Source organism: Lytechinus variegatus, chromosome 11 (genome assembly GCF_018143015.1).
Source record: "Lytechinus variegatus isolate NC3 chromosome 11, Lvar_3.0, whole genome shotgun sequence".
Taxonomy (NCBI): Eukaryota; Metazoa; Echinodermata; class Echinoidea; order Temnopleuroida; family Toxopneustidae; genus Lytechinus; species Lytechinus variegatus.
This window is the reverse complement of record NC_054750.1, coordinates 23,006,584-23,031,537: the sequence shown is the minus strand read 5'-3', so window position 1 is coordinate 23,031,537 and position 24,954 is coordinate 23,006,584. Positions and strand designations below refer to the sequence as shown.

Sequence of the window (24,954 nt, the reverse complement as noted above, 5' to 3'; positions counted from 1 at the left end):
GTCTTTATGAATAAATTTATAACTATGATTTCACATACCATTCGTTATTTTGTATATCATTACATGTATATGAAATTTAGTTCATTCGCATTTGTTATCTGTATAAGAATTTAAAGTAGTAGATTTAAAAGTGCATTTACATTGTTGCAACTTATTCTGTTATAACGGAATCATTTCATACCCATTATGATTTCATGTAATAACATAAGAAAAGGGAAAGTGGGAAAGGACATCATTACCACAGCTAATGAATATTCATGACAACGTGCATGCAACTGTTTTCACAAAATATTGCTTAACTCTAAAATTCGATAACTTCCTTATTCGTAATCGGATTTTGATGAAATTTTCTTCGTTCTGTTTTGTGAATTTTACTCTATTTATTCGGATTTTCAGCCTGGAGTACCCCTAAAAATGGCATGGAAACTTACACACGTGGAAACGCATACACCATATCTTTCTTTCACACACATACGCTCACCCACACCAGCAAACGTACATGTATACACAAATACACACCACCTCACCCTCTCTTACACACACACACACTTGTGTACCCCTTTATTTCACGACGCTGAACATTTTTATATTAGCTATTTTTCATTCATAATACAGCTTCTCTTTATATGTTTTAATCATATATATTCGAGCCTCAGATGAATCGTTCTTCCATGTCTTCAAAGCAATGAGGGGTCTCCGCATCGCGACGCAGAACATTCAAGACGGCTTGTCAGGTCAAATCAGGTCGTCGGGCCGGGCAATCACAAAAACCGTCCATTCTAGAAAACAGTTTTTCAATTAAAAAATAGTCTGGTCCGATTTACCCGACTATTCGGGACAGGGGTGGATTCGGGATTTTCCAAGGGGGCATATTACCGAGAAAAAAATTGACAAGCAGAAGAAAAAAAATGGTTTTCAACCAAAAAAAATAATGACATTTCGTCAACGAAAAAATATGGTCTTCACTTTCAAGGGGGAGAGGCACACTTCTATTTTAACGGCATTTTTACATTAAAGATTTCAAGTGTGCTTCTCAAAGGGGGAGGGGGGCACGATCCGGATTCACCCTCTCCCCCTCCCTCTCCCCCTCCCCCCCCCCTGGATCCGCCAGTGATTCGAGAAAAGGCTTTCCAAATCCTAAAAGGTCGGGTCCAGTTTATCCGATGTTTTTTTTAATTATAGCAAAATTATCGATTGGTCGGGTTACCTGTCCAGACCCGATAGTTCAGGAATTTAGGGGGTCCTTTTCATAAAATTCGTGTTTGATAGGCTAGTTATTGCTTCCACTATATACTACATAGGAGTATTCTGGAGGTGGCAATTCGACAGGGGCCAACTGTCCACTTGGGATCTGACCTTTTTGTGGAACAGGAGGGGCCATAGGCGCCCCTCCAACGGCTCCTGGCGGAGCCACTATCACCGTTGACCTCCCCTGGACCTGGGTACTAGAGCCCGGGTAGCTTGCTGTAGGAATGGGGTTCTGCAATGTAGTTAGGTTCGGCCTACGAGAGCTTGCATATCTGACGAAAGAAAATAATACATGAAAAGCAATAGACATAAGAGTAAACTGGGTTCCAAATAAACTGATCAAATTTTTCAAGGGCGGTGCTCTAATTCAAGTCCGTCAAAATAAACAATATTTTTACACAGGTTAGCTTAAATAATATTTTTCTAAGCTCATGTCAATAATTAAGAGATCCGTTCAAACACACAGACGCTATAGTCCCTTACATCCATTGGTTTTAGGAATCAAATTCACGAAATAGCAATACAAAGACCGATGAATATGAGATTGAACATGTCCTTCAAAGGAGTAATTAAATGGTTGGCGTGATCACAAATAAACAACTGGAAGTTGAAATCAAAATTGTATATGACTGGAACAAGCCCACCCACACACGCAGATCCCGAGGATGTCCCGGTAAGCGGCGGATAATCTGAACACGGTGTTTTCTTTGTGTGGCTTGGAGAGTTTCGCACCAACACAAACTGTGTTCAGATTATCCCCGCTTACGTGGACATCCCAAAGGGGATTCATGGGTTGCTGTGTAATTGTTCCAGTCATTCAAACATATTGATGTTAATTTCCTGTAGCTTCTTTGTGCCTGAGCCAATCACTGAAAAATGGCCTTGTAGGAATTATGTGATAAAGTGGGAATTTTTTTTTTTGGTAATCCCATCACATTTTCATTGGTCTTTCTTTTGCCATTTTGTGACTTTGGATTCTGAAAGCAATTGATGTGAGGGCCTATAGCGTCTCGGTGATTAAACCAATCTCTTAATGATTGACATGCACATAGAAATTAAAGCTAGCCTGTGTAAGAATATTGTTCATTTTGACTGATTTGTATTTGTGAGGTGCCCTTGTAAGGTTTGATCAGCTTTTTTTTGGATCCCAGTTTAGTAACAAAAAGAATAATTGCATTTATTTTAATGATGTGATATACATTGACAATGGTAATATTTATATATGACAAAACATGTGATATACAACATCCGGCATAGGGGGGATAGGTAACTCTTAAATTCATCCCGAAAGTCATATCTGGAGGTTTTCGCATCGCGACACATGACGGATTCAAGAACAAAGGAAATGTATTGAAATTGCCCTTCAAGTGTCAAAGAAAAGCTTGGAATTTTTTGGTCGAAAATTGGTCAAGCGGAACAACAGTTTCGCTATAAATGTTAGGTTCGGAGCCGACGAAAAATGGGAAAAAGTGTCGTTTGCCAGAGTCAACATTTTGATTCACCCATTTTCGTTGTAACGACTTCTTGGTTCTTGTCATGAAAGGTATTTGGCAATACATTGACTGTATTCTTGAATGGCTTGTGCCATCACCATGATCACCTCGGGTTGTCGCGTCTGGGCGGGCAGTCACGACGTATACCCGACCATTTGAGAAAAGAACGCCTAAATTCCCGACATGTCGGGTCCAGTTTACCCGACAATGCGATCATTTCGCTATGATTTTCCCAAAACATCGGGTAAACTGGACCCGACCATTCAGGAATTAAGGGTACCCTTTTCTCGAAAAGTCGGGTAAATTGGACCCGACGTTTTAGGAACTCAAAAATTCTTTTCTAGACAGGTTGGCTTTCGCGATTGCCCGACCCGATGACCTGATGTGATGACAAGCCTTCTTAAAGCTGTTCTGCGTCACGATACGAAAACTTCTTAGCGCTCAAATTAAGAACGATACCTTTGCGGCACCAAGACCGGGTTGGCCTTCTGTGACATGTTTATAAATCTGACTAATACTTTATTTTATTAATAAATGTCCTAATCCATATATAATTATATATATATATAATTCTAAATTAACTAGCACTGTAAATGAGATCATTTCTTTATACAATAATTGAAACAAGACTAAGCAAAGTAGGTAAATGCAATGCATGAAAAAAAAAGTAAATGAATGCCTTCATGCACAATTAGCAGACAAAATAATATTGCATATATTATCAGCATTGTACTGCTTTTTTTTGAAAAAAAAATATTTTACGGGTTATCAGCATTGCTGTCATTCATTTAAAATGGTTAAACAAACTTAATCGAATTGGTTTTAAAAGTAATGCGATACATTATGAACATGGTTAAACATTTCACTCTTTCTAGTTAGTAGGGTATTTAGCAGTGACTTCGCACACTTTTCTACAACGCACAGAAACTTTTTTTAAAGCCCTTCATAACAAAGAAGCCTTTGTCGAACATCGGTAAATCAAATCAGCAGTGTCGTCCTGGACTCTGGGCAAGCGATATATTTTCAATTTTTCGTCCGGTCCGAATCATTAGACGATGTGCTCTCCCGGTCCATCAACTTTCGACAATGAGCTCTAATCTGTCCATTGTGATTTGACGGGCATTTTCGATAGATTCGCAACGTTGCAGAAAGCGTCTGCGAAGTGGATGCTAAAAGACTATATTACTTACGCTCTCCAACACACTGCCAAGAATAAAACGGCTAGGACAGCAAAACCACATGAGATACCAATCACCGCTCCTTGTGGTAGTCCTGAAAATGTAAATAATTTAAAAGAAATAATTGTGTAAAATCAGCAAATAGGCTAATCACCGTTATGGTAGTTGATTGGCAAATTGAATGTGATCAGCCATCCCAAAACCACGCCAAGGAAGGCTCTCCGTGAATAGCCCAAAAAGGTAATTTGTTCTTCAAAGAGTTAAAAAAAATAAAAAAATAAATGATCTGAAAGAGTAATTCTTCTTCTTTATATTGTCCAAATTTTAAGATATATAGCTAAACGTAAGACATTTTTTGTGGAAGACGGGTGCTTCTTCGATGGTTGACAACTTTTGGTACAGTCACGTCTTACAACAGTGGGTTTTCACAATCCCCACGCAGACACTTTTCGGAACGTTGGAAATCTAATGAAAAAATTGTCCGTCAGATCACATGTAATAGCTACGAGGTCTTTGTCGAGAATTGGTGAACCGGGACAGTAGATTATCATAAGATTCGGAGCTGACGAAAGATTGCAAGTATGTCGTTTGTCCAGAGTCCAGGACGACACTGCTCTGTGGATTCACAGATTTTCGACAGAGGCTGCTTTGTCCTGAAGGCGGGAATTTAAAAATATATTTTCAACGTTCAAGAATGCGCCTGCGTAGTGGTGGCGAAAACTTATTATTTCCGTCCTGCGGATAAACCACTTTGAAACTTTAGACATGACACACTCGCTGTGATTTATTCAACAGTAATCACATGATCACATTCATTCTCATACTCCTAAAGAAGCATCCGTTTTGCTTAACGCAAGCTCCGTATGGTTTTATGGGTACATTTTTTGCAGTTGTTGTCCTAAGGAAATTTGCTTAATGTTAAATGTCTCAGAAATTGTGATATTGTTTTAAAAAAAATATTTTCAGGTATCCTTACATTAAAAAAAGTTTAAAGGAAATAATTACCAGAACCAGACTTGGTACAGTCGATCAATGTAGTTGTATACCAATCGCCCGTGAACCCATTGCAGACATGCGTTCTTCTGTCGTTGCCGTTATCACAGACTTCAATCAGAGTTTGGCTGTTATAGTATATTGGACTGGGGTCCTCAAAATGGGTATCGGGATTCACATTAGAAGGTAGAGGGCATGTGATTTCTGTACCAACGATATCAAATGACAAATATCATGAATATTTTGATAACAGAACAGTAAAAAATATACCCCCAGTTTAAACTTTGTCTACAAATGTAGACCCATTTCTGCAGTTTGTGTATCAAAGCTGATTCACGGAGACTGCATAGCAAAGTAGGGCTATACTGTGGCTGCAAATTGCATGTTTTTAGCGGGCATAATATGACTTGTATTTTTACTCCATATAACCACGACCATTACCATGGATGTCATCATCAATATTTTCATACCTGTCACTTTCACTATCAAGATTAATTCTTCAGAAGTTGTGATGATCAAATATTAACGTACCATCATTACACGTTGACCCAGTATACCCTGGCAGGCAAGTGCAGGATGGCGTCTCATATGCGATCAACTCACACGTACTGTGTCCTTGACACTCGCTCGGATGTGGACAGGTGAGATCTATGATGATATAAATGAATACGTATGAATACGTATTTTAGTCATTCAACACTGTGATTGCCACAGGGGCGGATCTAAGATTTTCGAAAGGGGGGGGACCTTTTCCCCACTGGATAATTTTACAACCCTGCCCCCCCCCACCAAAAAAAAAAAAAAAAAAAGTTTTCACCAAAAATTTAAGCCAATTTTATCCAAGTATAATTTGACAAGCAAAAAAAAAAAGTACTCACATGTATATGAACGATATATTCTCATTAAAAATATATGGTGTAACTTTCAAGGGGTGGCATGCCCACCCCCTCTTGAAAGTTACAATATATATATCGTTCGTACACATGTGATAACTTTTTTTTACTTTTCAAATTGTACACAAGTGTGCTTTTGTACACATGGGGTAGGTCTATACTCACATGACCTGTGGACACAAGAATCCTGACTAGTTTTGTCCTCATTGGCCATTGAACGCGAGCATAACCAGTATAAACAATGCAAAAGTTAAAATCCATAACAACCTATTATTTAAACATAACGATAATTCCTCTTCAACTTATGTTTTTATTAGGAGGTAGACGCAAAGTGCGCAGATTCAACCTACACTTTTACAAGTAAGCAGCAAGCACTTGCAATTACGGCAGTTTAGAACCACGAATTTACTGGCAGGAAAGCTTTAAAAAAGTTTTGTGAAAGTTCTGCAGACGCATGATTCATTGAGCCAACTTAGAGGACCTTAATTGCAATTGTGTAAATTATTTCAGCATATATCAATCGTAATTGTGACCAAAGGATGATGAATGCTTTTAAGAAGTCCACTACCATGACTACTGAAATATATAAGAAGATGAAATGCGAAAAGTCCTTGCTATTTTTCGTATGCCGTGCAAGCCCTTAAACTCATATAGGGGTGCTGCGTGTGTTATTTGCTATAGGCAGCACCCCTGGAGATTTAGTAGTTATGCTAAATGGCAGAAATGCAAACATTTTTTTTTCAATGGAAACCTTTTTTTGGTTAATAATATTTTCCTTGAACAAAGTCGCTTTTTTAGCAAAACTAACTTTTTTCTTTTTTTTGGTCAAATTTATACTAACATCCCCTGTGCCCTGCCACTCACCTGCATATACTTTTACATGAACAGGAAATGCATGGACGCTAACGTTCCGTATTTCCTCTTCCCCAAGATCAGCTTCATATAGCATCGAGGACCCCCATTCAGTAAAGTAGATTGAATCGAAGTACAGGGATATCCCCCAAAGTAATATATTACCAGACACTGCGTAGACATGCACCTGACGATCTAAATTGTCGAGATCTATCGATTCTATGACGTCATAAAATCCTTCTGTCCAATAGAGGCGCTGTTCTGAATAGGTGAAAAAAAAGAATCCGCAAACAACCTATGATATATATAAATATATATACATATACCTATATATATATATATATATATATTATATATATAATACATATTTATATTTGCAAATTTTGCACCAATGAAACATAGTCATTACCCATGTATCAATCTACAACTTACGACAGGGTTTTCATTGCAAGAATGCGCCAGTATAGGCTAGAGGCATTTTGGAAATAAAGGCCAAGATAAAATTTTGGAGGCCATTTGGGGTTAAAGTTGGGGACCGGACTATTTTACACAATTAAAATTGCATAAACAAAATTTGTTGCCAAATTTACCATTCAGAATCTTATTTTGACAATACTCTTTTATGATATTCACTTTCACAGATATGGATACTGCGAAATCCTGCATACAGAACGAGTACCATTCGGGTAAATCAGTTTTTTCTGTTTGCAGTTAATTAATTATGCAAATTTATGCATATTGTAGAACATTATGCTATAGTTTATTAATTCCAACTAAAACGTTCGTAATTTTGGGTATAAATAGCATTTTCGTCATTATGAATTATTTTATGGCCCTTAGAATATAATAAAATAACATTTGTTTTTAAAAAGCACAGAACAATAAAAATACATAATAATTGAGTGTTAAATCATATTCACAGGCCTTATGATTATTCATAATGCTACAAATGCTATTTGTACCAAAAAATGATAAACCTCTGAGCTGAAATTATAGAATGATATTCCAAACTATGCACAAAGTTGCATAATTAATTAACTGCACACAGAAATAGCAAATTTTTAGAATGGTACACGTTATGTATTCAGGATTTCGCATTGTCATTTATCTAGAGTGTTTGTGATACATCAAAATTGCGTATTTTGGTCTGAATCAATTTCCTCAGCAGTATCAGAGCGTATCCCTAAAAAGAATGAAATCCGACGAATATCCCATAGGTTCCTGAACAAAATTTGCCGTTGAGTATAAGACGATATCAAATAGCCAAGCGCGATTGGTCAATTGCGCGTCACGTAATATGATCGAAATCAGTGTATTTTCCTAGCCGGTCCACCTTCGATGAATATATTGACCAACTGGTCCATGAATATATTTTCTACGTTTATGGCGCTCTCTTGTGGATTAAATGTTACCAACTACACGGAAATAAAATATGTGGGACTGAAGTAGCGATCGTTTGTAATCGATCAACACTAGATATCAATGGTATCAATCAATTTTTTCGAACCGGACCGCGAAATTTAAATGAGTCCTACGACGACAACTAGGTTTAGGAGGCTACTACGAGTACGAGTTAGGTTTACCGTTAGGCCTTCTTCAGTTAATAAAATGGAGCCTAACGTTACTGTATTGTGTAACATTAAACAGGAATAACCATCATTTCTGAAATTCTGTGGATTTAACGATTTCTGGATTATCTTTGTACCGGTATTGGTGAGTGGAGCCAACGTTTTTCTTGCAGAAAAACTTTTATAACTTTTAATTTTGGATGAGGTGATGTCTGATGAGGAATAAGATCAGCTTTTGGACGATAAAATTGGGTACTTAGATTTAGATTAAGGCCTAGATCTAGTCTAACGTAGATCTAGGTATAACGTTAGATCTAATTAGAGACGAGAGTCTAGCTCTAACGTTAACTAGATAACGACTAAAGTAGGGCCTAATTTTCTAGGTCTAACTTTTAACGTGTTAGCGTTTGGCCTAACCTTTGACGTTAGATCTAACGTTAAATCTTGCTAACAACGTGAGTTAGAACTTAGATGATTGATCTAGTGCTAAAGAGTCATTTAGTTAGATTTGGTCCTGGACAACCAACATCTAACGTTAGGCATACAGCCGAAACCTCAGTCCTCACACAGTCTGACTTAACGTTAGAACTCTTGTCTACAAGATATAGATCTAACGTTAGGTCTAGATTTCCAGACCTAACAGATCATGTTTTATCTCATCCCAGAAGCGGATCTAGAAAAAAAATCCGGGGACCATTTTTTAAAATCTTATCTTTTTTTTAACTTGTAATTTTATTTTATTCTATTTTTATGTATTTGCCAGTGACAAGTATCAGTGACAAGCTGTTCATAATAAAAGTATAAGGCTAACAGTGCTTATTCCAATAAGGTCCCCAATTCTTTGTATCTGTGTTGTTAACTGGCCTTACATTAATTGTATTAACGACCTCTATACCAAAAATAGTGGTGTTTTAGATGCAAGAAAACGCCATTTTCACACACAGATTTTCAAATAATTTCCCTACTGTCGGAGAGGGACACCCCCTCCCACACCCTCCCCTCGCTCGCTCCGACTCGGTCGCTACGCTCCCTCGCATACCACTCCAGCCCCCCCCCCTTTATAAAAAGCTGGATCCGCCCCTGCATCCCCAGTTAGGCCATAGGGCAGGTCTAACGTTAAATCGAAATCTGCACATGATCATGGATCAACATGCATTCTCGGTCTGCCTTGGGTCGTGGACCTGGACTGGACTCTACCTTAGATGTAGGGCTTGGCCCAAACAAAGTTGATTTGATTAGAAAAGGGTCATTTACTGCGTTAGAGTCTACATGTATACCAATTACCAGTTTCGTCAATCACTTTGACTTTCATAAACAACAGGCTGCACGCATCGTTAGGCCTAACTTTATCTTCATCATAATTTAGGCTATCCTATATAACAGATATTGACTGATGGGATGTGTAAAATAACATTCTTTGGACCGCCTTAACAATTAATATTTTCCCTTGTGATCATATAAATCCGGCAGTCCAAAGAATATGCTTATATTACACACCCCGTCAGTCAATATCTGTATAATATTCAACACTCTAGAACGCATGCGCAAATGCGTGAAATATACTAGGCGTACCAACAATGAAAGCAATGCGACGCGCAGCGTAGATAACAATTAAGCTCCATGACGTCATAATGCTACCTGAATGTCACATATTTACTGTGTTTACACTTATACCATGTTTGCACTTAATCGGCATTTGATTCAGAACCAAATGCCGATGCAGAATCGGCTTTTTGTTTGCGTTTACACGTTGTTACAGCTCGCGGTTCAGAACCGCGAGCCAATGCAAAAACCTGAAATGATACGCACACCAACAATATACGTCATTATAAAGACAACGCTCGATCAGTGCGCTTGCAATTACGTCACAGTGGTAAAGTAAATGAAATGCGCACAAATTGCCGGTGCAGAATCGGCTTTCTGTTTACACGTAGAAAAAAAGACGATTCTGCATCGGCTCGCGGTTCAGAACCTACTACTTTGGTGGTGCAAATTACCGTGTTTACACTTAATCGGCATTTGAATCGGCTTTTTCATAGCGTGTTAACGCGACTAACTTGAATCGGCTCGCGGTACAGAACCGGTAATTTGCACAGCGGTTCTGAACCGCGAATGGCCAATTGGCAGACATTTTATTTATGCAATTTAGGCGGTCAAGACATTAAATATCGGCATAGTTACCAATTACATCAGATTCAGCACACTGTAATTTTTTTGGAATAGACCCGTTTTCAATTTTTACCCCAAAGTGCTTCCAGAACTAAATATTTCCTGTACGGGTCTTGTCCAGTAGTGTAGCACTGTCAAAAAGAAACCAATATAATTTGCAATTTCATTTTTAGAAAATAAACGCTTTCGCTCTATTAAAACAATCATTATTGGTTTTAAAAAATACTTGAAAATCCTTTCATTATTTACAATGCCCCAAAGTATTCAATTCCTAAGAGGAAAATGAAAATGCATCCCCGTTTTAATTTGGAGTATTATTTCTTTGTTTTGCTTTCAGATATACTAAGCTCTTCAGGGCCTGCTGGGATAATATTCCTAGGCATGATATAGCTAGAGTAGCTACTCTGAGTAAATAAGAATTATTTATTTATTTGTTCATTTATTCGTACCTTGGCCATCTAAAGCCACGCCGTTGGGTTCCTTGATTCTAGTTGAGACAAGCGTACGACGGTTTAAACCATACTTGTTGGCCATTTCAATTTTTGAATTAATGTACTCGTCATCTCCATGTTCAGTCCAATACAGCATCCTATAACAAGTCAAACAGTAAATTATTAAATCCAACAAAATATACTGAGCATAAAGTAGTATGTTACGAAGCAAATACATTTTATATGATTCTGATTTTCTAATTTGTCGCAAACAGAAGAAAAATGAACATTGTTAACATTAACTTGTTCTGTTCATTTGATCAGTTCATATAAACTCTGTTTCAATCTTTCTCACGCTGAACTACCTTGTTGAACCGATCGAGTCACGATCACTTACCTCAGCATCTAGTGAAAAGAGGGGGGGGGGGGGGAGTCACGTGAAATCGGAAGTATTTTACTTTTCTCGCGCAGGATGGTCCAAACCGCTTGATGAATCTAGATTCTATTTCTAGTTTTCCGTCAAAACTTCGTGGAACATTTTAAAATCAAGCTTGACTTCCGATTTATATCTTTTCAGTTGTTAATGAATATGCGTCTGCCAATCCCCCCCCCCCCCGAAGTTGACTTAATCCTTGTTGGAATATACCGAAATGTTGATAATTAACAACTATTTTGTAGCCTGACTCATAATGCCCCAAAATTGTTTATTTGATTTAATCATTCTTAAGATTGTGAATAGATATAAGCTTGTCTACCTATTATTCAAATTCTAATGGCTTTAAATTATTACTTGGATTAACTTGTGTACTTGGGAACTTTCATATCAAGGGTCTGCTGTATATGAAGAACAATCATGCTAGTGAACAAAGAACATTCACAAAAGGACAACAAACATGTAGTGAGAAGATGATCGATATTAAATAAAAGTAAACAAAAATACCAGTTTGCCTATAGTAAGATATTTTACAATTTCATTCTTGTTGCCATATGGGGCGTTTGGCCAGATTGTTGTAAGGTTAGAATCATTTTACATGGTCGTGGACGTTTACCTTCTCTTGTACGAAAGCGTGATACTCCATGGGAGGTAAAGACCGGTGCTGATGATAGTTTTCCTTGATGATCCATCAAGGTTTGCACTTTCAATCTTCTCAAGCAAGGTGTCTGTCCAAATCATCCGTTCATCTTCCAAATCTAATACTAGTCCTTCAGGATCTAAATAGAATATTTCGTAATAGATCTGTTTACTAGAATGTACAGAGTATGTATTGACAGTGTGTTTTCACATAAAGCCTGGTGTCAACACAGTCTAACAACGTATCAGACAATTGTAAGACTTAAAGGGGTAATCTTCACATTTTTAAACGATTTAAGGATTTTTCCATGGTGTTATAATAGATAAAGGTAATTATTCGAATTTGATACACGCAAAATTCAAACAAAATGGCAGTATACTAGACGAATTATTAACACATACACGCTACCTACGTTTTCATAAACTCAAAATAGTACATGCGTGAATCAAATATTTTTTCCTATTCCTCTATCTTTTTTGTTTTCGTCATTTGGAATACTTTTTGCCGATTCGTTTAATGTTTCCGTAAATTTGTTAATTGTTTTTATATTTTATCATTATAAAATAGAATACACAATGGCATTCACACTAGTCATTTTCCAGACTCAAAATTCACTTTCAATTAATATTTCTTTCTAGAATTCCACAACACGAGTAGTTTCAATACCACACTTTATCCGTATTATTTATTTTGAAATTATGTGTGTTATTGTTTGAATATATTTTTTGGTGTCATTATTAACATGTACATACATCGTGATTCGGCCTTAGCCGCGATGATGGCTTGATTTGTTATTAATAAACCATTAATATATTTATCTATCTATCTCTGGACTGAAAATAATTATGCACAAAAATGATCAAAATTCATCAAACAATCGGCTGAAAATGTATCTGATAAAATGTATCTGATAAAAGTCTGATAAAAGCAAGGCAATTGACTCTAAGAATTTAGCGATATATATTATTATTTTTTTTTTTGGGGGGGCAAGAATGTATTTAAACAGCTTAACAAATATTCAATAGGCGGGCTGATCAAGCAACGCCCCAATTTCCAATTGTTTTATGTAATTACATACATGCATCCTGACTGGTTTAGTTTTCCCTACATGTGTTGCAACAGCGATTATCCTACGCAGAAGTAATGATGTATTTATCTATTGAAGTATGTTTTAGATTGCCATGGTAATTAGTGCGAGTTTAAGTGGAGGTTTGTGCAAACCCCCCTCTAATAAGTTTTGGGAATGTATATGTGGATGGTGAATCCTCTCAACTCAACCCCTGTTGCACCCACAAATGTAATAACGCCCACAAATGTAATAACACTTTACCCACAAATGTAATAACGCCCACAAATGTAATAACACTACCCACAAATGTAATAATTTCACCCACAAATGTAATGACTTTACCCACAAATGTAATAAATTTTAAGGGATTTTTGGCAAATCCGATCTGAACTAAAATCGTATAGTAATGCGTTCATATAGCACAAAAGTGCAAAGTCTCTTTTCCTGACCCGGTTAATTAACAAATTATAATATAAGTCCAAAGTCTTTATTCCAGACCCGGTTGATTCAAAAATTATAATATAAATCCAAAGTCTTTATTCCAGACCCGGTTGTTTCAAAAATGATAATATGAGCCCAAATTCTCTATTCCAGACCCGGTTGTTTCAAAAATTATAATATAAGTACAAAGTCTTTATTCCAGACCCGGTTGTTTAGAAATAATCACATGAGCCTAAAGTCTTTATTCCAAACCCGATTGTTTCAAAAATGATAATATAAGTCCAGTCTTTTCTCCAGACCCGGTTGTTTGAAAAATTATAATATAAATCCAAAGTCTTTTTCCAGACCCTGTTGTTTTAAAAATTATAATATAAATCCAAAGTCTTTATTCCAGACCCGGTTGTTTAAAAATAATAATATAAGTCCAAAGTCTTTTCTCCAGACCCGGTTGTTTCAAAAATAATATAAACCCAAAGTCTTTTTCCAGACCCGGTTGTTTAAAAAAATATAATATAAATACAAAGTCTTTATTCCAGACCCGGTTGTTTAAAAAATAATAATATGAGCCCAAAGTCTTTATTCCAGACCAGGTTGTTTCAAAAATTATAATATAAGTACAAAGTCTTTATTCCAGACCCGGTTGCTTAAAAAATAATCATATGAGCCTAAAGTCTTTATTCCAGACCCGATTGTTTCAAAAACGATAATATAAGTCCAAAGTCTTTTCACCAGACCCGGTTGTTTCAAGAATTGTTGTTGTTTTAGCTTATACGGCGCGTGTTATTCAGTAGTGAATATTTGCGCCAGCATAATTTGCGGTAATTTTATTTATAAATTTTTCTGTACTTAAATCAATTTAGTAAAAGTCAGGTACGGCGCTGCATTATTCGCGCAATTTTGGAGATTCACAACAGACTGTCATCACAAATCGCTTAACCACTTCAGATGTATTTTCTGGCCAAGCCCGGATCGGTACATTGATCAGGTTTCTCAGCTACTGCATGATGCGCATGCGTAGCCTTAGCCCCCCCCCCCCCCCCAATACCAGTCAAGGCTGTGTGATGTCTGTTGACGAAATGATCTCCTTCAACCGAGTTTCGAAATTCAAAGTTAATACAAATGGTTAGGTTCGAGACAAAACAAACGTTCTGAGTCTTGTGCAGTTATCGTGCATTGGGTTAATTTTCACATCTCATAGTTTGTTCAATATATCAAATATTTACAAATTAATAAGATCATACGGAAGACATATATGTAATGCATTCATATCTAACACATTCATATCTAACACGTATATAATTATTTGTTCCCAACATGGGTTTATAAGACTCAACAAACATATTAATATTCATATATGAATGGAACAAATACAACGTTCTATTATTTCAATTAACAATATGTTTAAAATGACTCGAATATACTATGTGAATCTTTGGGTCCTTCTTACGAAGGATACCAAAGCTTTTTGATGCGAGTACTCTGCTGAATTGAGAAGTCTCTTTATATCCAATTCGCTTTCATTTATTTCAAGTTAGAGCCTTTCCCTTTCTTGTGAGTATTCTGGACATTTTGTGAGATAGTGGAGAATTATAATATAAATCCAAAGTCTTTTTCCAGACCCTGTTGTTTAAAAAATTATAATATAAATCCAAAGACTTTATTCCAACCCGGTTGTTTAAAAATAATAATATAAGTCCAGAGTCTTTATTCCAGACCCGATCGTTTCAAATATTATGATATAAGTCCAAACTAAGATATGATAATGATGTTCCGGTGGAATAGAAATGAGAATCGAGCCTAGTCTTCTCTCCAGACCCAGTTAATTAAAACTGGTGGAATCAAAGTCTTTGTTGTTTTAAATTATACTGAACGTATTGTGAATATACGCGCTATGAGTAAATTGAGAATCAAGCATAGTCTTTTCTCCAGATCCGGTTATTTAAAACTAAAAACTAAAACCCTACACTCTAAAAAATGAAGTGCTAATTTAGCTCTTAAAGAGCGTGTATAGTGACTGCACTTCGGAGTGCTGGTTTGTCTAGTATTTAGCTCTTAAAGAGCGTGTATAGTGACTGCACTTCGGAGTGCTGGTTTGTCTAGTTCAAATTTGAACTAGACAAATCAGCACTCCGAAGTGCAGTCACTATACACGCTCTTTAAGAGCTAAATTAGCACTTCATTTTTTAGAGTGTATAGTAATGCCTTCATAAAGCATGAAAAGTCCAAAGCCTTTTTCCAGACGCAGTAGTTTCAAAAATTATAATGTAAGTCCAAAGTCTTTTTTTCAGACCCAGTTATTTCAAAAATTATAATATAAGTCCAAACTAAGATACCATAATGATATTCCAGTGGAAAAAAGGAAAATCGAGCTTAGCCTTTTCTCCAAACCCTGTTATTCAAAAATTGTAAATAACAATACAAAAAAAAAAAACGTATAAAGACCCCATTATCTTATTAATGCTGGATAACATGGACATATAACGTAGTCTTTTAGCCAGACCCAGTCATTTGTTTTTCAAAATAAGGCTAAGAGTAAAAATATAAATAAATCCAAATCTAATACCAAGCAATCCTTGAACCTAAGAAAATGTTTTTAAAAAGAGGTTTAGAATGTTGTCTTTATTCCAAACCTAATCATTACAAAAATTACGCAAAAAAAATCTTCTAACATAAGACCCTATCACATTCTCTTGGAATAACATGAGTTGTAAAACGTACTCTTTCCTCCAGACCAGGTTATCTAAGAAATGAATTAAAAAAGAAAATCAAATCTAAAACCAGTTTTCAAAAGTTACACCCAGTGAAAAAATATGTCTGTACCCCACACCCACATTCTTTTGTATAATAATACTAAGACCCCTACAAAACATTGTAATTATGCATTTGCAAAGAAAACGTCAATTTTCCAGACTTGGTTATTATTTAAAAATAAAATTTTCTAAAACAAATACCCAATAATCTAACAACTGTGGAATAACATGGAGATCGATTGTAGACTTTCCTCCAGACACAATTATTTCAAGAATAAAAAAAACAAAACCCAACCCCCAATAACGAATCTAAGAACCAACAATCCTCCAAATTAAGACCAAGTACAAAAGCACATGATTAGAGCATTGTCTCTATTCCAGACCCAGTTATTTAGAAATTAATTCAAACAATCTTAAAAACATAATACTTTGTCATATTCTTATTCCTGTTGAATAACATTATTATGCTTCGACCTTCATCTAGACCCAGCTATTTATAAGATAAACAAATATTGAAAAAAATCAAGACCAATCTTTAAAATTAAACCCAGTTAAAATGCTTGGGTTTAGAGAGTTGTCTTTACCCCGCATCTAAAATACAAATTAAGCTAAAGATTAATCTAAAAACATAATACTTTGTCATATTCTTATTCCTGTTGAATAACATTATTATTATGCTTCGACCTTCATCTAGACCCAGCTATTTATAAGATAAACAAATATTGAAAAAAATCAAGACCAATCTTTAAAATTAAACCCAGTTAAAATGCTTGGGTTTAGAGAGTTGTCTTTACCCCGCATCTAAAATACAAATTAAGCTAAAGATTAATCTAAAAACATAATACTTTGTCATATTCTTATTCCTGTTCTGTTGAATAATCTTATTATTATGCTTCGACCTTCATCTAGACCCAGCTATTTATAAGATAAACAAATATTGAAAAAAATCAAGACCAATCTTTAAAATTAAACCCAGTTAAAATGCTTGGGTTTAGAGAGTTGTCTTTACCCCGCATCTAAAATACAAATTAAGCTAAAGATTAATCTAAAAACTTAGACACCAGCATCTCCCAAAATATAAAACCCTGTGATAAGGCATACCACAAAAACGTCAAATTAATAAAAGGCGTAAATATTCAGCTCTGAATGGTACGCGCCTTAAAAACCCAAAATAACAACAACAACAACAACGTTATTCTACATCATTGATATTGTGGCGTCTTTGTTAATATTGTTTGTCTGTTTTTATCGTTTCTAATAATTTCCTATTTTGAAATAACTGCATGGGTCTAGAGCAAAGACTACACCATATTTAAAGACTGGACGTTGTGGCGTGCGCCTGTAATCCAAGCTATGTGGGGAAGTTACAAATTGATGCAGAGGTTCGAGGTTCCCTGGTCACGTCACGTCACGTCGGATGGTGACGTTAAAGGTCGTCCCAGACGTAAATAATCATATCTGACTGAGACACGTCTGACAAAACGCAAACACACACACACACGTTTGCCCCCTGGAAAGATCAAACCTCAAGATGTTGATGGACCTGAATCTACCGACGGGACAGCCTAAATCCGTAACTCTGGTACGGGTGTGGGAGGAGGCTCTTCTTTCTTTGCCTGTCTCTCTTTCAGTCATTTCAAATCAGTTTTTTTTTCCTATCTTATCACTTCTTGATCACGTAAATCCTCGCGCTCTCTCTCTCTTTACTTAACGGGTCAATATCACCCCAAAAAATATATCTTAGGCCACTGAGATTATTGGAATTGTAACTAATAAAAAAAATGCTGAATATATTACGAATGGTGCTTGGTACACTGAAAATTTCAAGTACCGAAGAACTTGTTAATACGTTATCCCCTCTTGTTAGAATGATTTTCTTTTATATAATATCTTATAGATCGTCGATCAACAACCTTATCGTTTACGGGAAGTAATCCCCATATTTGTGCTGATATCTTTTTCCTCAGTTTTTTGTTTTATATGTATTTAAAAGTTTTGTGTTTTTTCATAAAAAAGGAATGAATATACAAGAAATAATAATAATAAACAAGTGGAATGCCTCTGACCGTCTCACCTGCATCCCGCGATTCAACATAACAGCAGTGCTGACTTTGAAAACTACTATAACTCGCACAAGATGTTAAGTGATACTTGGTTACTCTTATTTCCACGTTTTATGAACTAGACCAATACACTTACAGAGATAGGATGGTAATTCAACAAATACCCCCAATGTGGCCAAAATTCATTGACCTCACATGACCTTTGACCTTGATCATGTGACCTGAGACTTGCACAGGATATTCAGTGATACCTTATTACTCTTATGTCCACATTTGAAAAGTCAGATCAATAAACTTGCAAAGTTATGATGGTAATTCAACAGATACCCCCATTATGGCCAAAGTTCACTGACCTTTGACCTTGGTCATGTGACCTAAAATGCACACAGGGTGTTCAGTGATACTTGATTACTCGTATGTCCAAGTTTTATGAACTAGACCAGCATACTTTCAAAGTTATGATGGTAATTCAACAAAACAAAAAGACAGTTCAGCCAAAGTTCATTGACCCTAAATGACCTTTGACCTTGACCATGTGACCTGAAACTTGCCCAGGATGTTCAGTGATACTTGATTACTATTATGTCCAAGTTTCATGAATCAGATCCAAAACCTTTTTAAGTTTTGATTGTAATTCATCAGATACCCCCAAATCGGCCAAAGTTCATTGACCCTAAATGACCTTTGACTTTGGTCATGTGACGTAAAACTCATGCAGGATGTTTAGTGATACTTGATTATTCTTATGTCCTAGTTTAATGAACCAGATCTATATATTTTTTCAGTTATGATGATATTTCAAAATCTTAACCTCAGGTTAAGATTTTGATGTTGATTTCCCCAACATGATCTAAGTTCATTGACCCTAAATGACCTTTGACCTTGATCATGTGACATGAAACTCTAAAAGGATGTTAAGTAATACTTGTTTAACCTTATGGCCAAGTTTCATGAACTAGGCCATATACTTTCTAAGTTATAATGTAATTTCAAAAAAAAAATTAACCTTAGGTTAAGATTTGATATTGACGCCGCCGCCGTCGGAAAAGCGGCGCCTATAGTCTCACTCTGCTATGCAGGTGAGACAAAAGAAGTAATAAAAATAATACTAAATAAAATAGCTACCCTATTTCTCATACATTGGGTGGCAAAAATAGTCAATCATGAATTATTGCCAAATAAAAACATGGAATGGAATGGTTATCCCCTCATGTTAGAATGCTTTTCTTTTATATAATATATCATAGATCGTCAATCAACAACTTTATCGTTTTCGTGAAGTAATCCCCCTATTGTTAACTGATATCTTTCTCAGTTTTTTTTTCATATGTATTTTAATGTTTTGTTATTTAGGTTTTTTCATAGAAAAAAGGAAGGAATATACAAGAAATTATTTTTTTTAAAGGACAAGTCCACCCCAACAAAAACTTGATTTGAATAAAAAGAGAAAAATTCAACAAGCATAACACTGAAAATTTCATCAAAATCGGATGTAAAATAAGAAAGTTATGGCATTTTAATGTTTCGCTTCATTTTACTAAACATTTATATGCACATCTCGGTCGGTATGCACATGAGAAACTGATGACATTACTCACTCACTCACTATTTCTTTTGTATTTTCTTAAATGAAATATGAAACATTTTTATTTTCTCGTCATTGTCATGTGAAATGAAGTTTCATTCCTCCCTGCAACACGTGGAAATTTATCATTTTAACATTTTGTGCTTTAGGCAAGGAGGTCCTAATCGTCAAATTCGTAAAAATTGAAATAATGTATAATTCAAACAATGGAAACCAAAAGAAATAGTGAGTGAGTGACATCATCGACTCTCTCATTTGGATGTAGCTGGCTCGTTCATATAACTATTTTGTTAAAAATAAGCAAAACTTTGAAATGTCATAACTTTCTTATTTTACATCCGATTTTGATGAAATTTTCAGCATTGTGTTTATCTGATTTTTCTCTTTTGATTCAAATCCACATTTTTCCAAAAAAGACTTGACCTTTCATGGTTGCAGGGTCTTTGTTTTTGTTGTTGTTGTGTTTTTAATGACTTTTATAACTGGGTCTGACAGAAAGGCTACGCTACATTTCCATGTTATTCAACATAGATAGGATCGTGGGTCTTCGTTTTTTATAATTATTATAATTTTTGAAATAAATGGGTCTGGAAAAAAGATTTTGCATTTTTGTGCTATATAAACACATTACTATAAAGTTTAAGCTTTTAGTTACCGGGTCTGGAGCAAAGACTATGCTTGATTTTTAATTTACCATTAGCGTCTGGAGAAAAGACTAAGCTCGATTCTCATTTTTATTCCACTGGAATATCACTAATGTATTTCATTTGGGACTGAAATTATAATTTTTGAAATAACCGGTTCTGGAAAAAAGATTTTGGATTCATATCATGATTTTTGAAACAACAGGGTCTGGAAAAAAGACTTTGGACTTGCAATATTATTTTTTTTAAAACAACCGGGTCTGGAATAAAGACTTTGGACTTATATTATCATTTTTTAAACAATCGGGTCTGGAATAAAGACTTTTGGCTCATAAGATTTTTTTAAACAACCGGGTCTGGAATAAAGACTTTGGACTTATATTATTATTTTTTAAACAACCGGGTCTGGAATAAAGACTTTTGATTTATATTATAATTTTTGAAATAACAGGGTCTGGAAAAAGACTTTGGATTTACATTATAATTTTTGAAACAACTGGTTCTGGAGAAAAGACTTTGGACTTATTATTATTTTCTAAACAACCAGGTCTGGAATAAAGACTTTTGATTTATATTATAATTTTTTAAACAACCCCGTCTGGAATAAAGACTTTGGGCTCATATTATTATTTTTTTAAACAGCCGGGTCTGGAATAAAGACTTTGGGCTCATATTATTATTTTTCGAAACAACCGGGTCTGGAATAAAGACTTTGGGCTCATATTATTATTTTCGAAACAACCGGGTCTGGAATAAAGACTTTGGATTTAGTTCATGATTTTTTTAAAACAACCGGGTCTGGAATAAAGACTTTGGGCTCATATTATCATTTTTTAAACAACCGGGTCTGAAAAAGACTTTGGGCTCATATTATTATTTTCAAAGCAACCGGGTCTGGAATAAAGACTTTGGATTTATATTATATTTTTTTAAACAACCGGGTCTGGAATAAAGACTTTGGGCTCATATTATTATTTTTTAAACAACCGGGTCTGGAATAAAGACTTTGGATTTATATCATAATTAAAAAAAAAACGGGTTTGGAATAAAGACTTTGGACTTATATTATGATTTGTTAATTAACCGGGTCAGGAAATGAGACTTTGCACTTTTGTGCTAAATGAACCTATTACTATACGATTTTAGCTTAGAACGGATTTGCCAAAAATCCCTTCAAATTAATAACATTTTTAAAAGTCATTGTTACATTTGTTGGCGATCAAAAATTATTACATTTGTGGATAAAGTGCATTATTACATTTGTGGGTGAAATTATTACATTTGTGGGTAAAGTGTTATTACAATTGTGGGCGTTATTACATTTGTGGGTAAAGTGTTATTACATTTGTGGGCGTTATTACATTTTTGGGCGATTATTACATTTGTGGGTGTAACAACCCCCCCCCCCCCCTTACCCGGATTACATCCAACTTACATCCAACTCCTTCGAAATCATCAACCAATACCTCCTGCATTGAGCCATCAAGTTTAGCCCTACTGATTGTCCCCCTACCCTCATCCGTCCAGTAGACCATTTCATTTCTGTAATCGTAATCCACACCAACTGGGTCCTCAACCCCAGAAATAGGCAGCTTCTGGAAGGAAGATGAGAAAAAGTTCGGTCCGCTGTTGTCGCCCACATAAATGGCGCTGTCTGTGATGTCCGTCAGGAAAATCTTATCCGCTGAGAAAATAGGTTTGATGACACAGGCATTATATGTACGTGTTACAGAACATGAATCAAAGTCAAATTCAAATCAAATTTTAGTTCATTTCTGCATATAACTAAAAAGACAAGTACAAATTCATATGCAGATACAATAAAAATTTATATTCAAATAAGTGTTTGCATAGCCACCCTATGCCATATTACAGTAGTAAAGATATGGCAAGATAAAACGTCCAGTATCAATTTTCAATACGACCTTCGTAATGTTAGTCTATGCCTTAAGGAAGTAAAGGGGATGAAACTCACAATCGAACACTATTGAGCAAGTATGGGAGGTCCGACAGTGGTCTTTCATTGCCCCAAATGTTTAGCACGTATATTTTTTGTATTATCGGTTTTATTCACTCACTCAACTCATCGAAAAGACGTACGTTTTAAGATTATTTCATTCTTGCGATAAAGGGAAATTTTGACTCTATGGGAAAAGTGGTAAACGGAATAAGCAGTTTATTGCCAAGGCTTATGTTCGGTTGAAAATGGAAAGGATTGGTTTATTCTAACATTGACTAAGAATATGTAATAAGTGACGGTGACCAATGTACATATTGTATGTAAATTGTACGGCAATGAGAAAAAAATGTGTTTCTTTGTGCCAGATCGTTAGCACATGATATGAAAGTGAAGGACTTACCACAAACATTCACCGAGATGAACAATGCAACGAAGAAGGATCTTGTTCTCAAAGGAATCATCCTGAATCGTTTTCTAAACAGAAAGGAATCGGTGTGTGTGTGTGAATGTGTGCATGCATTACCTTTAGTTCTTGTTTTAATATTTGCCTATTTTATGGATCTTGATTATCTCAATCGATATTCATAATTCACTGACAGAAATGAAAGCTTGGAAGATAAAACGAGTCTTCGCCTAAAACAGATTGTATCTCTCTGAGTGCATGCACGTCTTCTTTCTTAGTATAAGTTTGATTTACGTATCTCAGTATCTTTATTGTGCATATCTGTATAGTAGATATATGATTTTAAAAGTTTATTTTCTAAGGACAAAGTTAATCTAGAGACGATGTGCCATACATCAAAATATTCCCTGTCTCGATGATATTGCACCTTAAATATGTGTAAAATCATGAAACTTAATAGATAATAAAAAAAACTTAGGGCTTCCTGCTCATAAGAGGATACATAATTCATGGGTATCTTTTACCACATAGTAGTTCTCCAAGTAAAACATAAAACGTTCTTCCCTTTCTTTGTATACATGCTTTTCAATATGTAATAGAACTATTATAAGTATAATTATTTGTTTCTTTCATACACACTAAACATAAAAAAACGACAGATATTAGATGACACGGCATTTGCCCCTGCGACATTTGCTCCGATATTAATATCTTAGAGGACATCGGGTTAGAGTGAGGATTGTGATAGAGTTTATGGTTCAAAATAATGTGAAGATAAAGAAAAGGGCTTATTTAAACTCTAAAAATATTGGGTAAAAATGCTCAATTAGGGTAATTAATGTGTCAAACCAACATTGGGTATTTCTATTGGGCAATTTCATTTATCGAATGTGATGAAAATTTTGCCCATTCTAAAGTAATTGGTGCCTATTTTTTAATCTCACTGAACAACATGCTTCCTGAATCGGTTAAAGTGCTGCCCCAAGTTTGTTGGACACATTACCCTCGTGCTGGCTAAGAGTTTACCAAATATTTTTTTACAGTGTGCTTTTGGAGGTTAAATTATGTTTAGCTTAACGTCCAGATTTTGCAACGGAGCAATTGTCGCCGGATCAAATTTCGTTGAACCGAATATAATATTCATAGAGTTCAACCCTTGATTCAATTTAATCGAATGAATTCTAGAATGATAAGTTGAAAAATAAAGAAAATTAACAGAACAAATTTAATAAGGGAGAATACACAAAGTCTCTACCCGACACCATAAAATAGGAATAGGTCCTATTACTTCACTCATATTTATTACAGTAAGCAATGTAAGCGTGATATAATAGACTCTATTTGTAAAATACAAAACTCTTACCTGTTTATCACTGCAAAAACAATTTCCACTGTTGAATGAAGGGGTGAACTAGTTATTACTGCCGCAACCTTTACTAATTACATTGTTGTCTATCACTTGAAGAATATCCACCGAAAGAATGTTAAAAGAATGAAGTTGATTTCTTAACTGATATTGGGTAGCTTTGTTGTGGATTTTTTTTCCAGACAACTTCCTTTTTCCATATGACTGGCTTCGAGTAAATAATACTTTGCCCAGTTTTAAATTTATGGCGTATATTCATGTTGCAATTTATGACTTAAAATGCAGTACACAGACCTTAATAAAAGAAGACGGCTATATATTGCTTTCAGTGATCATGATGATATAACGCGGAGTAAAGTCATAAACTGTAAGTTTTTTTTATATATAGAACATGTAACTAAGTTACGTTGTATTTGGCAATAACAGTAAAACTTCGTATATTTACTTATTTTCTTGATTCATGAAGTCCTATCTTTACAAAGAAGTATTTCCTCGTACAGAATATACAAAACAACACGAATGGGATCTTGAGCTGATAATAATCATGCAAGTGACATTGATTTACTGAACATACATCGTCACAACTAACTACCATTTGTCATGATCATGAAAACGTTTCATGAAGAACGTCTTTTCATTTACATTACGTCTATATTTATCAAACACAAGGAACCTAAGAATTAGTTATACCATGACGTTGTTTACGACGTTTGTTGGGAAACACAATCGGCCGAAGAAGGGATTGTTTTCACTAGGGAGGGGGGGGGTCGAAGAA

General features: G+C 35.3%; 1 protein-coding gene across 1 annotated transcript; it reads right to left on the bottom strand.

The window, feature by feature from the left end:
- Positions 1–1,120: 1,120 nt before the first annotated feature.
- Positions 1,121–22,871, bottom strand: LOC121424268 (low-density lipoprotein receptor-related protein 4-like). The gene is made up of 9 exons (XM_041619897.1): positions 22,811–22,871; positions 21,886–22,134; positions 11,875–12,037; positions 10,844–10,983; positions 6,670–6,918; positions 5,444–5,560; positions 4,925–5,116; positions 3,932–4,013; positions 1,121–1,520 (listed from the first exon to the last, which is right to left on the bottom strand). Exons 1-9 carry the CDS (start codon positions 22,869–22,871, stop codon positions 1,271–1,273), a joined length of 1,503 nt encoding a protein of 500 aa, XP_041475831.1. The 3' UTR covers positions 1,121–1,270.
- Positions 22,872–24,954: the final 2,083 nt, after the last annotated feature.

Bases quoted from the DNA above. Each gene is read 5' to 3' on its own strand.
- LOC121424268 (XM_041619897.1), bottom strand. From the start codon at position 22,871: ATGATTCCTTTGAGAACAAGATCCTTCTTCGTTGCATTGTTCATCTCG. The intron at 22,135-22,810 runs GTAAGTCCTTCA...CTATTTTCTCAG, and splicing joins CATCTCGGTGAATGTTTGTG to CGGATAAGATTTTCCTGACG. The intron at 12,038-21,885 runs GTAAGTTGGATG...TATTCTATTTAG, and splicing joins TGATTTCGAAGGAGTTGGAT to ATCCTGAAGGACTAGTATTA.